The sequence below is a fragment of the Neophocaena asiaeorientalis genome, unplaced genomic scaffold (assembly GCF_003031525.2).
Source record: "Neophocaena asiaeorientalis asiaeorientalis breed wild unplaced genomic scaffold, Neophocaena_asiaeorientalis_V1.1 scaffold294, whole genome shotgun sequence".
Taxonomy (NCBI): Eukaryota; Metazoa; Chordata; class Mammalia; order Artiodactyla; family Phocoenidae; genus Neophocaena; species Neophocaena asiaeorientalis.
This window is the reverse complement of record NW_020173945.1, coordinates 3633333-3651408: the sequence shown is the minus strand read 5'-3', so window position 1 is coordinate 3651408 and position 18076 is coordinate 3633333. Positions and strand designations below refer to the sequence as shown.

The following is an 18076-nucleotide window of genomic DNA, read 5'->3' as shown; positions in this document are numbered from 1 at the left end:
TGGTAGGGGGAAGGGGGAAGGGGGAAGGGGGAAGGGGAGAGAGATTGGGCCTGCTTTTGTCCCCGGAAGCCTCCTTCTAGTCTACTGGCACAGAAAAATACCTTCCGATCTCCCCATACAATCAGCAGATCCAAAGACTGTATTCAGCGTAGTAAACGTGGTTTCTAGTAACGCGTCAGCGGGTGGTACCTTGGTGTATGTTTTGGGTCACCTGTTCTGTTTCTTAGGCTCAGACGGAAACATCCTTGCTCTGCCCACCTGCCCGTCCTTGTTCTAGCCCACAAGGAAACATCTTTGTGCTTCTGTACTCAGGGCTTTTGGGGGGGCTTTGGGAACACCGGCCGTTCCTTGCCACGACAGTTTATCTCCTCCCGCATTAGTACAATAAAAATCGCGCATGGCAAAGGGATTTCTTCTACACGAGGATTGACATTTACTTTGTAGATCCATCACGTGCACGTCCGTCCCGTTTTGTAAGACCCCATCTTCCGGGTGCAGACTGTCTAATCTGACATTCCTCTGTCTCTCTTCCAGCTGCCCTTTGAGTTTCTTAATCTGCAAACATCCACCAATAAAGCACGTTAATTTCTCAATTCTAAATGAGATGAGAGCCTATGAGAAAGGAAGCTGCATGTCACGTAAAAGCCCACACCCACTAAGCACAATCCGATGTTGCCTTGCAGTTACTCCGTGTGTCTCGAAGGGGCCAGAGAGACAGGGGTTCCGTAATGAAGCGGGAGAGAGACGTAGTAAGACATTACAATCCACCAGGAAGATGGGGGAGTCTCTCCCGTTTCATAAAGGAACAAACCCAAATAAATAAATGAAAAACCTTGGGCCAGTTAGTACTCTTCTTAGAAAGTAATAGTAGTATACAGGATGAAGATGGAATTCTATTTACTGTAACAGGCATGCATTATTTTGTAACTCTGGGTGAGAAGTTATTTCTAAGGTTGAAGCTCCTCGAATTCAGGAGGAGATTTTCCATAAAACAGTTTTGAAAGGGCCACCTGGAGCCTTCCAGGTACAGCAGTGCTGTCCCCAACAGAACCCAAACGGGTTGTAGGTTTGCCACCTGCAGAGAGCTGGCCTCTACATAGCTTTCTTCCCTCTGAGAGAGACACACGCACACAGAGTAGCTGGAATTGCAGTTAACAGCCGTGACTGTAGAATCTTCTGCTATGTAATGGGGTGTCTCCCAGCCCTTGTTCTGTTAACCTCTGATCTCTGCTGACTTGTTAAAAGTCCCCCCCACACACACCGACAGGAACAGAGCAGACCCCCGTGACGTACAAACCATCGGCGCGTGCTGCTTTAAGAAAACAAGTACAGAATTACCACGGGCATATGTTTTTAAAAGATCACAGGCACTTCATGAGAATCCTCCCACCACATTTAGTGCCTTACCCAATTTTGAAAGAAATCTTCCAATCTTGTAAAAAGCGAGGCAAATACCTTTGATGAGGCTTACGCGGGAAAATGAGAAAAATCGAGCTTCCTTAGAAAGTGACTGTGGAATAACTTACTACTACCCTGCGTATGAAAAAGACCAAATAGGACGACTGTGTAGTGTTTCTTGAGGTAGAAGAGGTCAAGGAAGGTAAACTATAGTGAAAACAACTTGGATCAGCTGTAACAAAGAAATACCTGCCGGACAGGTGTGCTGACCACTGAGGGATTACAAAACTGACTTTTACAGGCCAGTGGAAGAGGAAGGGTGTTGGAATGTCTGGGGAACACCCTTGCCTCTCAATGCTTAATCTAGGCCTTCTACATAAGTCTTTATCGTAAGCAGCAATCCATGTAGCATGTACCAAATTCAGACTGTGGCCTTGAATCTTTGGGACGACCTCTCGAAATCTGATATGATTTCTAACGCTTTACTTGGATAAGAGCGTTAAGAACACTGGTTGGCTCGGTAATTATCTTCAGCCACGATGCATCAGGGGTTTCCTGATGAAGCAAGAAGCTAGAGTGGGAAGGTTCCCGGTTTCAGGTGCCCCGTTTTCCAGAACTCGGAAAGTAATAAAAAGATCGTTACCTGTTCCAATAAGCATTCCCGTTCATCAACGAGCTTTTTCAACCTAATATCTAAAGAAATCAGAAAGATACAGGTTTAGGTGACTCCATGGACTGCCCCTTTCAGCAGACTGCTAAACTGAAGAAGGAGCACTGGGGTTAGTGGAACTGATGATGAAGGTATTATACACGTACCATGGCGAATGAGGCCACAGACAGGACGGGGGAGGAATTCAGCCAAGGGGGGTGAACTGCGTCCACCTCCCACACATGCTTGTCTCGTCAGGGCAGCATCCGGCTGCATGCAAACAGGCTAATCTTCTACTCTGGGTTAGCATGCAAGAGCTCTAGGGCCAAACCACACTGCAACACAAGATCTCACAAGGCTTCATGGTTTAACATCATTAGCAAGGTACAAACACACTGAGAGTCGGGGTCAAGTATCACCAGCATTTTCATTAGCCTTGACTTTCCAAGTTTCCATCCCACGAGTGTTGGTCTTCCTCATTTCTCTCCAAGACTCACCAGTGTCAGAGTTCTGACTGTGCTTATGAACCCTAAGTGTCCTGACAGCACATCCGGTAACCCACTTTGTTGCTATTCTTTTGAGGAAGAACGCAGTAATAACTTAGGTTTCTGTCATTCTTCCCACCGCAGATACAGAAGTTTGCATGTACGTAAGCACCTAGAAATCCCCCAAACAAGTCTCTGAAGGGGCACTGAGTAATACATTCTCCAGAGTACAGAGAGGAAACCAAGACCCAGGGAGGATTTTAGGGGCAAAATCCTGCACCAGTTTCAGGGCAAAATCAGGATGACGTGATGGTGGTGGGTGCTCATGTGTGCTGTGTCCTCACTGTGTGCCAGGCACTGTCCCAGCCACTAACACCACCTCCCGCGAAGCCCTCCAGGTGGGCAGTGCTGCCACGTCCCTCTTCCACAGATGAGGACCCAGGCCCGGCAGCTTTCCTAAGGCCCCAGGGCTGCACCCCTGACCCCTGCACCCACTGTTTTCCTAAACACAGCCCTCTGAGTCGCACCGGACTCCTGGCCTGAGCCTCTTCTTCCCGAGGCGGCAGTGCTCTCACACTGCCCAGGTTTTGATTAGCCGTGTGAAATGGAAATAATTCATACAAAACGCACCTTTGTTTTCATTAAAAAAAAAATCATCTATCCACATTCTAATCCAAGTTACGTGTTTCCGCTAATTATTTTTCCAAACATCCTAAACTGCTATTTTGAAAGGCACAAGGACAACGTAAATGAAAACAGATAATGTTACGTGTCAGATACATTTATAATCCTTTTGAGTTCCATTTTAATTTACATACAAACTGCTTCTGACAGATGTTTTATTCTGTCCCTTCCATAAATGCACCCAACACTGAAACAAAAATTAAAATGAAAACCTGCCTCTCTTATTCAATATCACTTTTCATTTTATCTTGTATATTTTATATTCCTACATACAAAAACCACAGGCCTCATAAGAAACACTGAATATATCAGAAAGTGATTTGAGGCTCACATATCTATTTACAATTTTATTATTATTTTTCTATTAGAAGACTTCAAATTTCTTAGACAGCAAGTAAAAAAAAAAGTTAAAATGTAGTAATAGTGCTAACAATAAAAAACAAGAGCAATCTGACCTTTAGTCTTATAGTGAAAATATGAAAAATGGAGAGAGACAAATGGAACTTTTAAGGAAGAGAAATTTTAAAGCAGAAGTGGAGAAGATTAAATAGTTTCAGGAAACTGGAAAAAAGAAAGAAGCAAAATTGTCTGACATAAAGAAAATAAGCACTGAAATAAGAGAAAGACAGACAGTATATATTATCACTTATATGCAGAATTTGAAAAATAAAACAAACGAATGAATATAACAAAACAGAAACAGACTCACAGATGGTAACTAGTGGTTACCAGTGGGGAGAGGGAAGGAGGGAGGGGCACGATGGAGCAGAGGGTTAAGAGGTACAAACTACTATGTATAAAATAAATAAGCTCCAGGGGTATATTGTACAGCACAGGAAATATAGCCACTATATTATAATAACTTTAAATAGAGTGTAATATATAAAAATATTGAAACACTATGTTATACACCTGAAACGAACATAATATTGTAAATCAACTATACTTCAATAAAAAAAATTCAAAAAAGAAATGAAAATGAGTACTGCTTTTCTTACAGTCTTAAAAGTCAACAAGTCTAACCTGTGAAGTGAACAGCGATGCATGACTGGTAATTACTGTGATACCGAGCAAGAGAGCTGCAAACCTATACTCACTAAGCAGCCCTGCTCACCGTTGGTCTCTAACACCCAAACGATAAGCATTAAAGAAAATAAAGTCACACTGTCTCGAACTCAGAGTTTTCTTTTACACTGGGAAGTTAAAATCAATTGGCAATCAAAGTTATTTTAGTAACATTGTTAAAGGATTACATTTTTAAAAATCTGTTTTTTATATATTAAATTCCACCACACTTTCTGGTGTGAACTTTAGAGACCCGTGAAACAAGAAACAAGCGAAGTGGCGAGGCCATACAGACAGTCACGGGGGCAGCAAGCAAGCACCAGGACCCCCAGCCCCGCTCCAGAGGGGCTTGCGTGTTGTGACCGCGTCTGTCCAGGCTGCGAAGGTCAACCACCAGCAACAACCGTGGTCACTCAGCACTTACTCTCCAGTGCTCTACTGGGTCTGATCCACACCACCACTCTCAAAGGCAGGTTCTAACCCCAATTTCAGAGAGTAAAGTGAGACACGGGAGGGGTAAGTAGCTTACTCATAATAATATATTACCAGGAGGATCATTTTCATTCTGTGGGTTAATTTCACCCAACCCTGGGCCGCAGGCCTCCTCTCCCCATGGCAGAGAAAGTCACCTCCCTCCATATTCGCAAAGATAACGATCAGAAGACTGACGTCTCAAGAAATCCACTGAGTGTGGTCCTTTCTCTGCTCTCTCCTTGCACTGACTTAATTTGATTATAATCCGTGTGGTCAGTTTTCATCTTCCCCAGGGCTAGCCTCCCACGCCAGGATCGCCCCTGCTTCTGGTAAAAGGCAGAACAGGGACAGGCTGCTCAAGAGGTCTGTACAGATGGCAACTCCCTACGGCAGCTGCTGCTTCAGGTCAGCCAAACAGCTGAAGCCTTTCACGTCTCAAAAAATTCGTTCGTCTTTGATGTAAGAGGGGCAGAGAGGGTGAAAGGGAGAGCGAAAGGGTTTTTCTCCTGAAAGACTGTCCTCCCTGTATGAGGTCAGCACACTGGATAAGCACATATTCTGAATGGAGCACGCTCACACGCCCCTGCCTTTCCTTCTGGAGCCCGGACACTTGGAATGAATCTTACTGTTGTGTTCCCTTGTTTCGATGGCCATGGTGGCATGTCATACAAGACGGTCTCCTAGAAAAGGAATCTTATCAATGGAAAACAGGAACCCTAAACTGTCTAAACAGCCAGAAGCAGCATTCCAGGGTCCTAGTGACAGTGGAAATCCAAATGTTCAGGTCATTAGGTTTTCCATTAATTGGAAATACTCAATGTTATACAAAGTAGTCAGCGCAAGATACCCCATTCGTAAACACTCTTTTCAAAAGTTTTACTGCTTCCCAACCTTTGTATGTTATAAAATAGCCTATAATTCAAAATTCTCAGTTACCTTTCCCTACTTTTTACGGAAACTCATAGTTATACTTACATACTTTGGAAGGAAGATTAACATTTTACAAACGGTAGCCACGTTCTGGCTTGGGGTTGAAAAATATGCCAGCTTTTTGATTTCAAGTATCAGTGATCGATGCTTTTCTCTGTTCTGCATTATAGTGAAACCTCAGTGGTCCAGGTTCCTCTGGGGCTGGGGCTGACAGGTCACCTTTTGATTCTTTTCTGAGTCTGAACTGTTTGACACTGCGACCTTTCCAAATGGCCTTATATACTTCCACGCCTTCCTACACTGAATACACCAAAGGTAACCATTTCTTGATAATTCAGGGGCCTTCACGTGCACATTAATTACCGTGTGGGGCCGTAATATCATCTCGCCCTCGGAGCAGGGTAACCGATGTGCATAATGAAGGCTCTTAGATGATCAGGGATGGTTCGGTTCTTCAGAATCCTTATCTTCTGTTTTGCTGACTTTCCAATTCTCTGCTGCTTCCACTAGAGGTTGGGTCCTATGTGCTTGTTCACGGGCAGAGCACCTTCCATATAGGAAGTGATCTTACATGTTTATTGATTAAATGAGGGATGAACACTGGAGACTGCTGGCTGGCTGGCTGGAGGGATGGGAAGCCTATAATAATGCCCTTAAATGTGCTGTTGAATAACATGGGAAAGAAAGGAAAGAACTTAAAATGGTTTGATGATCTCACCACTGAGTGAGTTTGGCTGTTGAATCACTTCCCCAGAGGCCTTTAAAAGTAGGAAGGAGAGCTGTTCCCAATGTACATTCCAGTATGAACGCAGCTTTGCTAAAGTTATAGATACCAACTTTAAAGTCCTTTGCAGCCCTTGGACTTGATTCTCTAGCAAGCCCCGTAGTTTTCTGTTTATATGGCACAAGTGGAGAGAGCTGAGCAGTCCCATTATCCTCTGCTTCAGGACACTTATGCAGAAATAGTCGATGTTTATTTGAATTTCTCATCGAAACATTCTAATAAGCACTGGCGCCTGTAAGCAACGCAACCTTTCTCAAGTGGGCTCTTCACCACAGCCACAGACCACAGGAGGTTCTATGCGGAAAGATCTTACTCAAGGATGGTCCAACACTAGTCCCAGTCTGGACGCCGGGAGAGAAGCTCTTCACTACTGACAATGGATATCACGCATGAGTCCTCCATAGAACCCCAACTGGGAACTAGCAACCCAGAAGTAGATAAAAGTAGATTAAAGATGATATTATGTAGCCACAGTCAGAATTCAAGTAGCACAAGAGTGATCACAGGCTTGTAAAATTATAAAATGATTTTATTTCAGATTTTGTTGAGGTATCGGTCATTTTTGCACTCAATTATATCTTGTAACAATAATACGAAGTCATATGATCTCATAAAGTGTCAACAGCATTCAAACTGTACATTCCCCTGTCATTTTAATATTCTATAACGGTTTTTTATTTAACTTTACAATTATTTTTAAAATGTTTCTTTATATAGAAAATATATATCTTGTTCAGGAAGATCAAAACAAGAAATTTCTGTTAAGAATATACCGAAAAACAACAAATGAAAATATTTATACCAGATACCAAGCGATTCAACTATTTAAAATATCCCGTTAGAGTCTAATCAGAAGTTTGCACAAGTATAGCATCCTTTTGTCTTGCTCTACTGAATAATGATGAGACAGATACAAAGAGAAGTAATTTTAAGGTTAAAAAAATAAATTTTAGAAATGATTCTCCCTAGCCAAATACTGCAGTAGGAAATGCAATTAGAACATGTATCTCTTCCAGAAAAGAATTAAAAAAAAAAAAAAAAAAGAAGTCTTTGCATAAAATGACTTTGGTACATAATTGTCATGAAGTCAAAATCTCCTACAAAATAAATTCAGGTATCCTCAAGAATGAGATCTAAAAGTATCGGTCTGGGGTAAAATACTTATATGAGGTAAAAGCAAGTAAGCTATCCCTAGTGCTGTAAGATGTTTATCTGCTATCCCTAACATGATTAATTATTGTCCGAACATGCAAATCTCATCACTCAGTGACCTATGTGCTGTCTGGCCGTTTATGTACTTTTTAAATAAAATACCATACAGGTTACATTATATATATCAAGATCAAATATGAAAGCACACACATTTAAATGAGACACCTTCATTTAAATCATACTCATAATGTGGAAATCTCAGGATACTATTTGGTCGCTTCAATTAGATGTTGATACATTTGGTCAAGAATATGCACATTCATATCAGCTTAAGGCCAAAGCTAAATATTTTGAGGCTGATTTTAAGCAGAAATACAACAGTGTACGTTATCGTTTGATGCTCTCGGAATGCTCTCCATTAGAACTAACTCCAATAACAGCAGTGTCCTTCTCATCTGGGTGATAACCTTAGTGATGAAATAGAAATCTACAGGTAACAGTCTATAGCTTCAAGGATTAGATAACTTGGTGGATTGTCATTCCGTGCGCCTATACCAATCTAGAACATTTTCTGTGTCTCACCGGTGGAGTCTCTCACAGTTGGACTTGCTGTGCGGTCCTGGTCCCCCCCTAAGACCCCGCCTCAACCTACGACAAGGTACAGTCCTCTTTGTTTCTGCCCTTCCCGTGTCCACCTGTCATCTCTTCCTTGCTTTCTGAATTAAAGTCCCCCACCTCGCCTGCTGGTGCCACGTCATCATTTGCTAGACTAACGCTGTCTGAAACCTTCCTGACTGTGTGACCTCGATTTTCTGATGTCACATGCTCTCCTGTGCCTTTTGTTTGACAGGCATCATTGACGTTCTTCGAGGGACCTTCATCTTGGAGCAGGGTGCTGCCTGGCACTTCCTCACTGTCTGGACCTGGAGGACGGCTGGGAGCGGTGCCGTCTTCCTCAGCATCATCTTTTCTAGCACCTTCCTCTGATCCTTTATTACTGGCACTGGTGCCTGATGACTGAACTGTATTATCTTCAAAATCCAACGTGTCTCCATCAGCTACTGCTTTCCTTGTCTTAGCGTTTACACCAAAATCGTCTTGGTGAAGTCCTCCGTCCAACTCAGTTTTAGGATTTTCTGGACCATCGGCGTTTTTACTGCTTCCTACCGCAGCGTCCTGTTTTGGGTTTTTAGTGACCTCATTTTGCGCTTCTACAACTGGCTTTTTGTCAGTAAGTTCTACCTGCTCTTCTTTCACTTCACTTAAATCTGGGTTTTGAAATGTTAACTCTTTCTGAACATCTTTGGTTTCTACAGGCGCTGGTGATTTTTTCTTCTTGTTTTTCTTTTTCTTGTTCTTCGTTTTCTTGGGCGACGAATCCGGCCCCTCTCCCTGTTGGTCATTCTTTTCCTCATCGGGCTCTTTCATATCTAGGGATTCACTTTCAGCATCTACCTTACTTGGACCTGTCGCCTCCTGAGGGCTGCTTCTGGCTTCTGGAGAACAAGGAATGGCTTGGACTTCCAGCTTGATTGGTTTCTCGTCCCTTACTTTTCTTCCTTTACCCTCCCCTTCATTGTTCTCCCCACCTACCTCTGTGCTCTGAATTGGGACCTCCTTGGGCTCAGCTACTTCCTGGTTGGTGAGTTCTTTCTCTAAATCATGCCCTGAGCTTGGGTCCAAGCCTTCCGGAGCATCTACCTCACACTTTTCACGGTGACTCACCGTGTCATCGATACCCCTTGGAGGACTTGAGGCTACTGTGCCCACCTGCTCCCCCAACCCAGTGAGCCCTGCCTCCGGCACAGCCTCTGTGGGGTTCCCACTCTGCTCCCCAGTGTCTGCACTGCTCTCCCTTCCAACTTCAGATACTTGCAAAGGAGCACATTCCTGACGTGGTTCTACGCTAATCTCGTCCACGTTGGTTTCAAAATCTTCCTGTTTTTCTTTTTCCCACTCTTCTGCAGATTCTTTACTTTGGCTTTTGGTATCCAAGGCATTACTGCTGCCCTGCCTAATCCCAGGACCTGGGATTTCACCATCTAGTTCACTGTTTATGACCTCACTTGACTCAACCTGCTGTGTGCTTTCAAAGAAGGAAGTGTTCTCCAGAATTTGGCTTTGAACCCGTTCCTCGTTCTCAGAATTTACTAACGTTCCTGGGGAGGGGGCACTGTCTTCAGAGGTTTTCTGGTCCTCGGCATTGTCACCAGGATGTAACACCTCTGTGTCCACACAGTCCTTTCCTGGGTCCTCTTTGTGCTGTCTTTGCTCAGTGTTCCGCAAGATTTCTCTTTTCCCCTCATTCTCCACCATTTCATCTTTCACCTCCACTTCTTTGGCTCTTCCTAAAAGACCATTGAGAAAATTGAAGGGACCCCATGATGTGGTTGACCACACAACATATATTACAATGTAAACACATGTTCTCTTTCCCAGCCAACCCCGCTCCTAAAGAGAGAGAGCCATCAGAGAAGCACACGGACAGAAGCCTTTGCCAGTTCTGTGCGGCAAAGCAGCCATCGCGTTAGCAAACGTTGGATCAGCGGAGGCCACTGCCACCACGTCAAAGGCAAGAGTGGCTGCTGGTGCCACCTGGGGTGAACTGACTTTCAAAGGTGAAGTTAAGTTTTAACAGATAAGAAAGAGCTCTGGATCAGGCAGCCAAACTCTCCAAGATGAGGGGATTCAGAAGGACGGAAGGTTCGTGGTCCCCATTCTCATTTCTGGATGCACACGGGGACCACTCCTACTTTTCCAGCTGTCAAACTGCACTGAATATCACGCGGCTCTGAGAGCAGCTTTCACATAATTTTTAAAAGAAACACCCAGGGCTTCCCCGGTGGCGCAGTGGTTGAGAGCCCGCCTGCCGATGCAGGGGACGCGGGTTCGTGCCCCGGTCCGGGAAGATCCCACGTGCCGCAGAGCGGCTGGGCCTGTGAGCCATGGCCGCTGAGCCTGCGCGTCCAGAGCCTGTGCTCCGCAACGGGAGAGGCCACAGCGGTGAGAGACCCGCGTACCGCAAAAAGCAAAAACAAAAAACAAAACACATGGAGACCACTTCCAAAACTGACGTTTCTCGTTCTTTAAGTGTTCATTACACAACAGTTATCAAGGATTTATAAGATGTATATCTGAACAAGAGCAGCATGGTAAATTCTAGCTGCTCAGGTAGGGAACATAAAGGTAGGATGGACATCCATCAGTTTGTCTTCCCTCAGCAACTCTGACACAATGAAAAGAGCCGTGTTTCTAGAATAGTCATCAGGGTAATGAGGCACCTTCCCGGAAAGCCAGTCCTGGGAAGCTGGGGCCTACAGGTTTCTTCATGTCCATGAAGAACCTTCCAAGTGGAAACTACAGCCATGGTCCCTGACCTTATCCCAGCCTCACTGTGAAAAGCTGGAAATGGTTGCGAGCGAGGCCTTATTTGCTGGCTACAACTTCAGGAGGCCCACCACATGTAGAAGGTTTATCCCAAAGCCAAGTATATTACGACAAATATTAACTGGTGAATCTTTTCAGATATTTGAAAACTGTGTAAAATATTCCTACAATATATTGGGTTTCCCAATTTACATTCTTTCAGAAGCAAAAATGTGACATACAAAGGAACAGCACCTCTGACAAAGGGGCAGACGTTTTCAGACTCTTGCTGGTAAGGAAAGCCCTCCGCAATGACCACACTCACCACCCAGGGCTCCCCGTCCATCTCACCTACACCCAGGGCTACTTGTCCTTCTGCTGTCCACAGGCACTTCAGACTCTCAAAACGCTTAATGGTGCACGGGATTTGCAGCACTGGCTTGCAAACACAGTCAACTAACTTACTTTACGGCTCTGCTATTCTGATCTTTTGACAATTCTGTAACAGAATAAGTCACAACGCCGTGTTTGGCACATAACTGAAGAAAAACAAATACAACAGAACCGTCAACACGGTCACTTAATTTTGAGATTATTTTCCTTGTATTCACAGTCTCGCTGGCAGCTTTGAGAAGCAAAAGAAACGTAGTCTTAAGCCCTCGGTGGTGAGCACTGAACAGAGGTACATGCCAGACAACACACGTGGGTGATGGCATCGTTTGACAAGGAAGTTCCCATGAAGTGACAGAACGAAGGGCATGCTGGGTGATTGTTAATCGATCAGTGATGATTACGTCAACTCTGCCAATGCATGGAAGGTGAACCAGTGCTGACTGGAAGACACGAAGATCAGAGGAAAACAAGTACTTACCTAGCGTCCCATCCCCTGTTGCCTGGAGGGCGTTTAACTCTTCCTTTGTCATCTTTGTAGAACCTTGGTAGCCAACATTATTTAGGGGCTCTGAAGTCTCTCCATTGGTAGCTACTTCTGCATTTAGGATTATTCCATGTTTCTGGGAATAAAAACAGGCTCATCGTAATACTCACTAAGTGATATTAGGTTAAACTTTATTTTGTAAACGAGAATTTTTAAAAAGCCTGGATTTTTTTCCTAAGCAGAGGAAAACTCTACAGAGACAGAGGAGCGCTAGGCTGCACCCCTGTAAATATTCTATCAACACACACTGATCTGGGATGTCTTCCTCCAAGGGTCCTTCCTTCCATGCTCCCGTCCCCGTCTTAGTGTGCTGGTGACAGAACACCTTCCTCGGGCACATCCTCTTGCACTGCAGGCTGCCAGAAAGCAGAGCATCAAGCAAGCCACTGCACACTGGTCTTTACCTCTAAAACCCCGGCTGTGCTCTTTAAAAGGATAGAGGTAAAGAAATATGTACGTGTTCTGAGAGGAATGATCAAACTCGGATGGAAGGTTTGTTAGAGTCGAAAGAAATACAGTTCGTGCTCACTACACGGCAAAACACTTTAAACCCGGCAACGCTTCACAACGCCAGGATGCCCCCCTCACCCGGGATCGCCCCCTCCCTTACCCCCTCCTGCCGCCCATAGCTCTTTCTCTTCTGCTTGGAGGAATTCCCAGCCCTGTACTCACACCCTGGCTAGAAGCAGCACTGCGAATCTGAGCTCTAAGCCTGTTCCCTGCTGGCTTACTGCTCTGGCCTTGACCCTTCATTATAAGTAGCTGACGTGGATGTTTCCATTGGCGATGCACGTGCCAGCCCGTGGCCATACCCCCTAGACTCAACACCACCTTCTATGGTGCCGAGAGTCCACCCAGAGCTCTGACCCCCGCTGCTGCCCGTTGGTTTATTTTACTCAGTTTCCAGCCAGCAGCTGAAGACCCCTTGACATGGCCCAGACAGAACTTTCCTACCATCCACGGGGTCTCCAAGTCTAACTAGCGTCAGCCACGCCACTGTCCAGCTACAGAGGTTCTTATGTTCGAGACTTTAATATAAGAAAGAAATACACTCTCTAACTTGGAGTAATGTCCTGGAGAATTTACTGGTGAGTTTGAGAAAAAATTTAGACAGCCTATCAAAAAAATTCTTGGAAATCAGAGTTGCTTCCAAGATCAGATATGCCTATAAACATCTAAAGACCATCGGCACACCCCACGGAATCTACACTGACTTCACATGTCTCTTTGGGGGTCAGTTAACCCACGATTTGATTTTATTAACAGAACTAAAATCAACGACATAAAATCAATGACCACCACTATCCACACACATTCATCCTTGAGAATCCTGGAATTTGCTGTTGTCGCCTGGATTTTTAAAAACTGTACTTTGGCTTCATACCTTTAATTCCTCTTTCAGCACGACTACTTCTTCTCTAAGATCGTCTCGTTCACTCCTTATGGAATCAAAGAACTCTTTCTGCCTCTCTAATGCCTGAGTGTGTAGCGGAGCAAAGAGAGAGAAGATTCACACAGGTGAGCAGACGACTTCAGAAGCAGGACTAGGAAGGAGGCTTCTACTATGTAAAACGCTAACACCGGCAGGGCATTCGATAGACTATGCTTAAAGATATAAACACAATGCAGTGTTAAGCTCTGCACTTAGCTTACGCCAGCCAAGAAACGTCACTGTGCATGCTGCCTGAAAGACATTAACGTTCTGAAGGATGCTCTCTTTTTTACACCCTCTCCTGGCTTAGTCTGCGGTTTCACGGCATAGTTGGAGAAGCAACAGAAGCCATGCACCCATTTAAATGAGGGATAAATAAAAGAAAAGAAGAAACGTTTACAAACCCCCAGTGACAACTATTTTAGTAATTTAGACTATTTTTGTACGTTGATTCTCGGTGTTTGTTGTCACAGGTAAACGTAAAGTGGTCCTGAGGCAACCACAACGCACACACAGACATGCACACGAGATCTTAAATGAGCGTTGGTGAGCGTATCAGAGTGAAGGCAAGGTGCAGCTTCACGCTGTAAAGGCGCTGACGTTCGCTTCAACATCTAGAGATTGCTATCAGAGCCGTGGGGAGTGAGTCGCCGTGTTTGGGAAGCCATCTGGCATCGCGGAGCACAGCTGTCACTTTAGTAAGCGTGTTCTTTGCTCCCTACTCGTCACTCCTAAATGCAGACGGGCTGCCTCTTCTTTCCCTGTGGAGCGAGAGGGGCTGACATCTCCCTGGGGAGGCTCAAGGTGGGCATGCGTGAGGCACAGCACCTGCCACCTTGCAGCTTCCTCAAAGCCCTTGGAGAAAAAGCCCAGGCAACACGGGACAGGGAATTCCAGGAGGTCTGAGCCTCCACGCGTGGACCCGCCCGGCGGGTTCCTCACTCCTCTGATCTCTGTGCCGCTGGCTGCTCACAGGCAGGCAGGGAGCCCGGGAATGCTGACCAGAGGAGAATCTCCACACTGGAAGTCCACTTCCAATTTGGAGTTAATGTCAATTTGGGTAAGTTCATGTAGTCTCTCTTTTATTCGCTTTGTGTCCCACGGGGGTCACATGCAAACTCATACAAGCCTTTTTTGCAAGCCAAAGATTCTGAAAGCATTCAATTTGCTAAGCAGACTGCCCACTTGAACCGATTTCAAAGACTTGAGAATCCTACCCCTATCTTTTTGTCTTTCCATTCTATTGTTTCCTGAAGATCAGAAATCTCCCTGATATAACTCGCCTGTTTCTGCTGTAGCTGTCGGATTTCCTGAAGAATAGGAACAGATAGAAAGAAAGCAGATACAGGGTTAAACGGGAAGCAACTCTGCAGTGTAGACAACCCCTGAGCCAGCAAGCGCCCTTGGAGGTCCCGGCACCATTTTTTCTCACTGATCCCGAGTTCGTTCTCAGGATGCAGGGACTTTATCCTTGTCCTTTCCCCCAGCTCCAAGAGTAGGAAGAAAACCAGCTGGAGTGAACTTCTCACTTACAGGCACTAGAGTTCTAACCAAATTAAAAAAGTAAAAAGTCAAGTCTGCATTAGTTTCCTTTTGTCGCTGTAACAAATTACCACAAATTCAGTGGCTTAGAACAACACAAACTTATTTTCTTACAGTTCTGGCGCTCAGAAGTTCAAAATGAGTCTTATGGTGTCCCCAAGGCATGGGCAGGCCTGGGCTCTTTTCTGGAGGCTCGGGGCAGGGGAGAATCTATTTCCGCCATTCTTTAGCTCCTAGATGTGCCCACAGTCCTTGGTCTGTGGCCCCTTCCTCACGTGGCTCTGACCTCTGCCCCCATGGTCACATCTCCTATGCTGCCTTTGACTTTCCTGCCTCCTTCTTGCAAGGACCCTTTGGATCACTCTGGGTCCATGCAGATGATACAGGATAATCTCCCATCACAAGGTCCTTAACTTAATCACATCTGCAAAGTCCCTTTGCCTGAGTAAGGTGACACAGTCACAGTTCCAGGGATTAGGACGTGGGCATCTTGGGGGGCATTATTCGGTCTGCCACACCTCCTCAAACAAACACAAAACCACCAAAGAATGAGAATCTTCACTAATAAAAGGAACCGTCTCCTCAAACGAGGCATAGAGAATTCGCCTGAACTCAATTTTCAAGAAAACTGGTAGCTTTAGTAATGACCCAGCAAGATGTTCCTAGGTCACACACAAAGGAAAAAAAGAACAGAAAAGAAAAACAGGAAAAACTACTCACCTCAAGCATTTCTTCTCTTTGCTTCAGGGCCTCTTTCACCTCAGCAAACTGAAACTGGAGGATACTGTGGGCATGCTTTTCCCTTTCAAATTCCTACGAAGGAGGAGAAGAGCGTTCAAGTTCCAGTGGAATCACATTTTTCTGTCGCTCTAGTTCACGTTCTTATGATTTACCTTTACCTGGAACAAATTACCTGTTACCATGTCATCACAATTTTCAAGGCCTTTTTTAAAAATAAATTTATTTTTTTTTTTGTTGTTATTTTTGGCTGTGCTGGGTCTCCGTTGCTGCGCGCGGGCTTTCTCTAGTTGTGGCGAGCAGGGGCTACTCTTCGTTGCGGTGCGCGGGCTTCTCATTGCGGTGGCTTCCCTTGTTTCAGAGCACGGGCTCTAGGTGCGCAGGCTCAGTAGTTGTGGCGCACGGGCTTAGTTGCTCTGCTACGTGTGGGATCTTCCCGGCCCAGGGCTCGAACCCGTGTCCCCTGCATTGGCAGGCGGATTCCTAACCACTGTGCCACCAGGGAAGCCCTCAAGGCCTTTTTAACAACATGAACCAGTTTCTCTGGATTTTCTAGAAGACACCCCTACGATCTACTGTAAAATTAACCTGAGGACAAACATATGGACAACAAGGGGGGAAACGGGCGGGGGGGGGGTGTGTGTGTGGTGTGGGATGAACTGGGAGATTGTGATTGACATGTACACTAATATGCATAAAATGGATGACTAATAAGAACCTGCTGTATAAAAAAATAAATAAAATAAAATTCAAAAATTCAAAAAGAAAAATTAACCTGAGGAGTTGACACAGCTGACAGTATGACCCGATTTCTTTACAGGTAAGCCGTTTCCCGGGAAGGCCCCCCAGGCTGTCCGCTGAGGGCCTGGAGGAGGCAGCTTTGCAAAGAGTGGTAATAAAATCATCCCTGAGTTTGAAATATGCCGATGAATACTCTTTGGGGCAAAAAGGGATGGTCTACCTTGGCAAGTTTATCTCACTAACAGTAGGCGGCCAGCTCTGTACCTCAGAGACAAAACAGAAACAGGCGGGGGAAGCAAAGCCCTTGTCAGCACAAAGCTGCTCCCCCAGTCCAACCCTTCCCTGCATGAGACTCATCCCCGCAACCGGGCAACACGCTCCTCTGGTCTCCCACTCAGCTCAGCACAGCAGTGCAGTCCCTAACGATGGTGTGGTACCCACCTAGCTGCCAACAGTTTAGGGAACAGCAGGGAACACCTCCCCTCGATTCGTTACCGGTTATTTTAGAAGGGATTTGACCTTAGCTCACCCTGGCATCACATGCTCACCCACTTTCTGAAGTCTGGGGGTGACTGGACCCTCCTAGCTGTGACAAAGACGTGTCTGTCGGGCTTTGCTTCGCCCACTGTCCCCACCTTGGGTCAACATTCCAGGATCACCCCATTTCTCTGGAATTAGATTTGGGGCTTCTTGGTCTACTCCCTGATGCCTAAATGAGGGCATTCTAGGAGTATTTAGAAGGCGTTACAGTACTGTTCCACCCAAGTGGGTTCAGAATACGCTCTCTGCTCCTAAATTATGAATTAGTTTCAAAGAAAGCTTTCATGACATCAGGTCTCATGAAAAGTTTCTCCTTTGTTTCAGAGTTCAGTTACCAGCAACTTCACGGACACAATTCTTCTTTGGCTTCTAACTCAACTACAGTAGTGAAAGAAGGAGGCCCTCGAGTCGTTACGGTATTAGGCTTTAACCCTTGGGACTTAGAGGATATAGCTAGTTAGAAAAAAAAAGATAAGGACACTCACAAATTAAATTTTCTATTTATCTCAGCAACTCTGAAAAATTGGGTAATATTCTAGGATCGGACAAACCAGCTAATTCCTTAAAATATGAAAAACAAGTATTCCTCGCTGACTCACAAAGAACAGCTAAGCCCAGCCTTCACCAAATCAGCCTACTGTCATTAATTTCAACATATGCTCATGCTTTTTGTTGATACCATAAGTTAACATATTAATTCCAGTGGTTCTTCATGAAAGCCCAAATAAGATTCTACCCTTTTCTGAGGTTAATGACGGTTTTTAATTCTCAAGTGGAGGAACCATGTCTTTTCCCAATCAGCAGAAAACAAATGAATATAATTTTCTTAAAATCCTTGATACTTGCAACTATTTCTCTCTGGTGTTGAGATAAAATAAGAATGAAGAAATGTATATTAACAGGAAAATCTTGAAGCATCTAACTGTGCTTTGTCCAAGCATGCTGGGTCTTTCGTAGGCAGGTTTTTTCATGGTTATGATTTTACCTTATATGCAAAACACACAAATGTCCTCCTAGTAAAACTGTCTCTAGTTTACATATTGAAATTATGCATACGAATATTGCAAGTCCCTCAGCAAAGAGCACGGTATTCTTATTCTTATATGTTTGGGCTTCCAGGGCAAGTGGAGAACTATTGTTTTTAAAAAACACACACACA

At 44.8% G+C, this 18076-nt stretch overlaps 1 protein-coding gene across 6 annotated transcripts in view; it reads right to left on the bottom strand.

The window, feature by feature from the left end:
• The window catches only part of LRRFIP1 (LRR binding FLII interacting protein 1), an 87232-nt gene that overhangs the window by 4787 nt on the left and 64369 nt on the right, over window positions 1-18076 (bottom strand). For 4 of the 6 annotated variants that reach the window (XM_024752742.1, XM_024752744.1, XM_024752743.1 and 1 more), the window contains 3 exons: window positions 15619-15711; window positions 11859-12000; window positions 6981-9969 (listed from right to left, as the gene is read on the bottom strand). In XM_024752742.1, coding sequence (XP_024608510.1) covers window positions 8270-9969; window positions 11859-12000; window positions 15619-15711 — 1935 coding nt within the window. In that variant the 3' untranslated portion in view covers window positions 6981-8269. Of the gene's footprint in view, window positions 1-437; window positions 556-2041; window positions 2092-6980; window positions 9970-11858; window positions 12001-13308; window positions 13402-14573; window positions 14667-15618; window positions 15712-18076 lie in introns of those variants that run through there. The other 2 variants (XM_024752747.1, XM_024752746.1) reach the window with 2 other exon arrangements.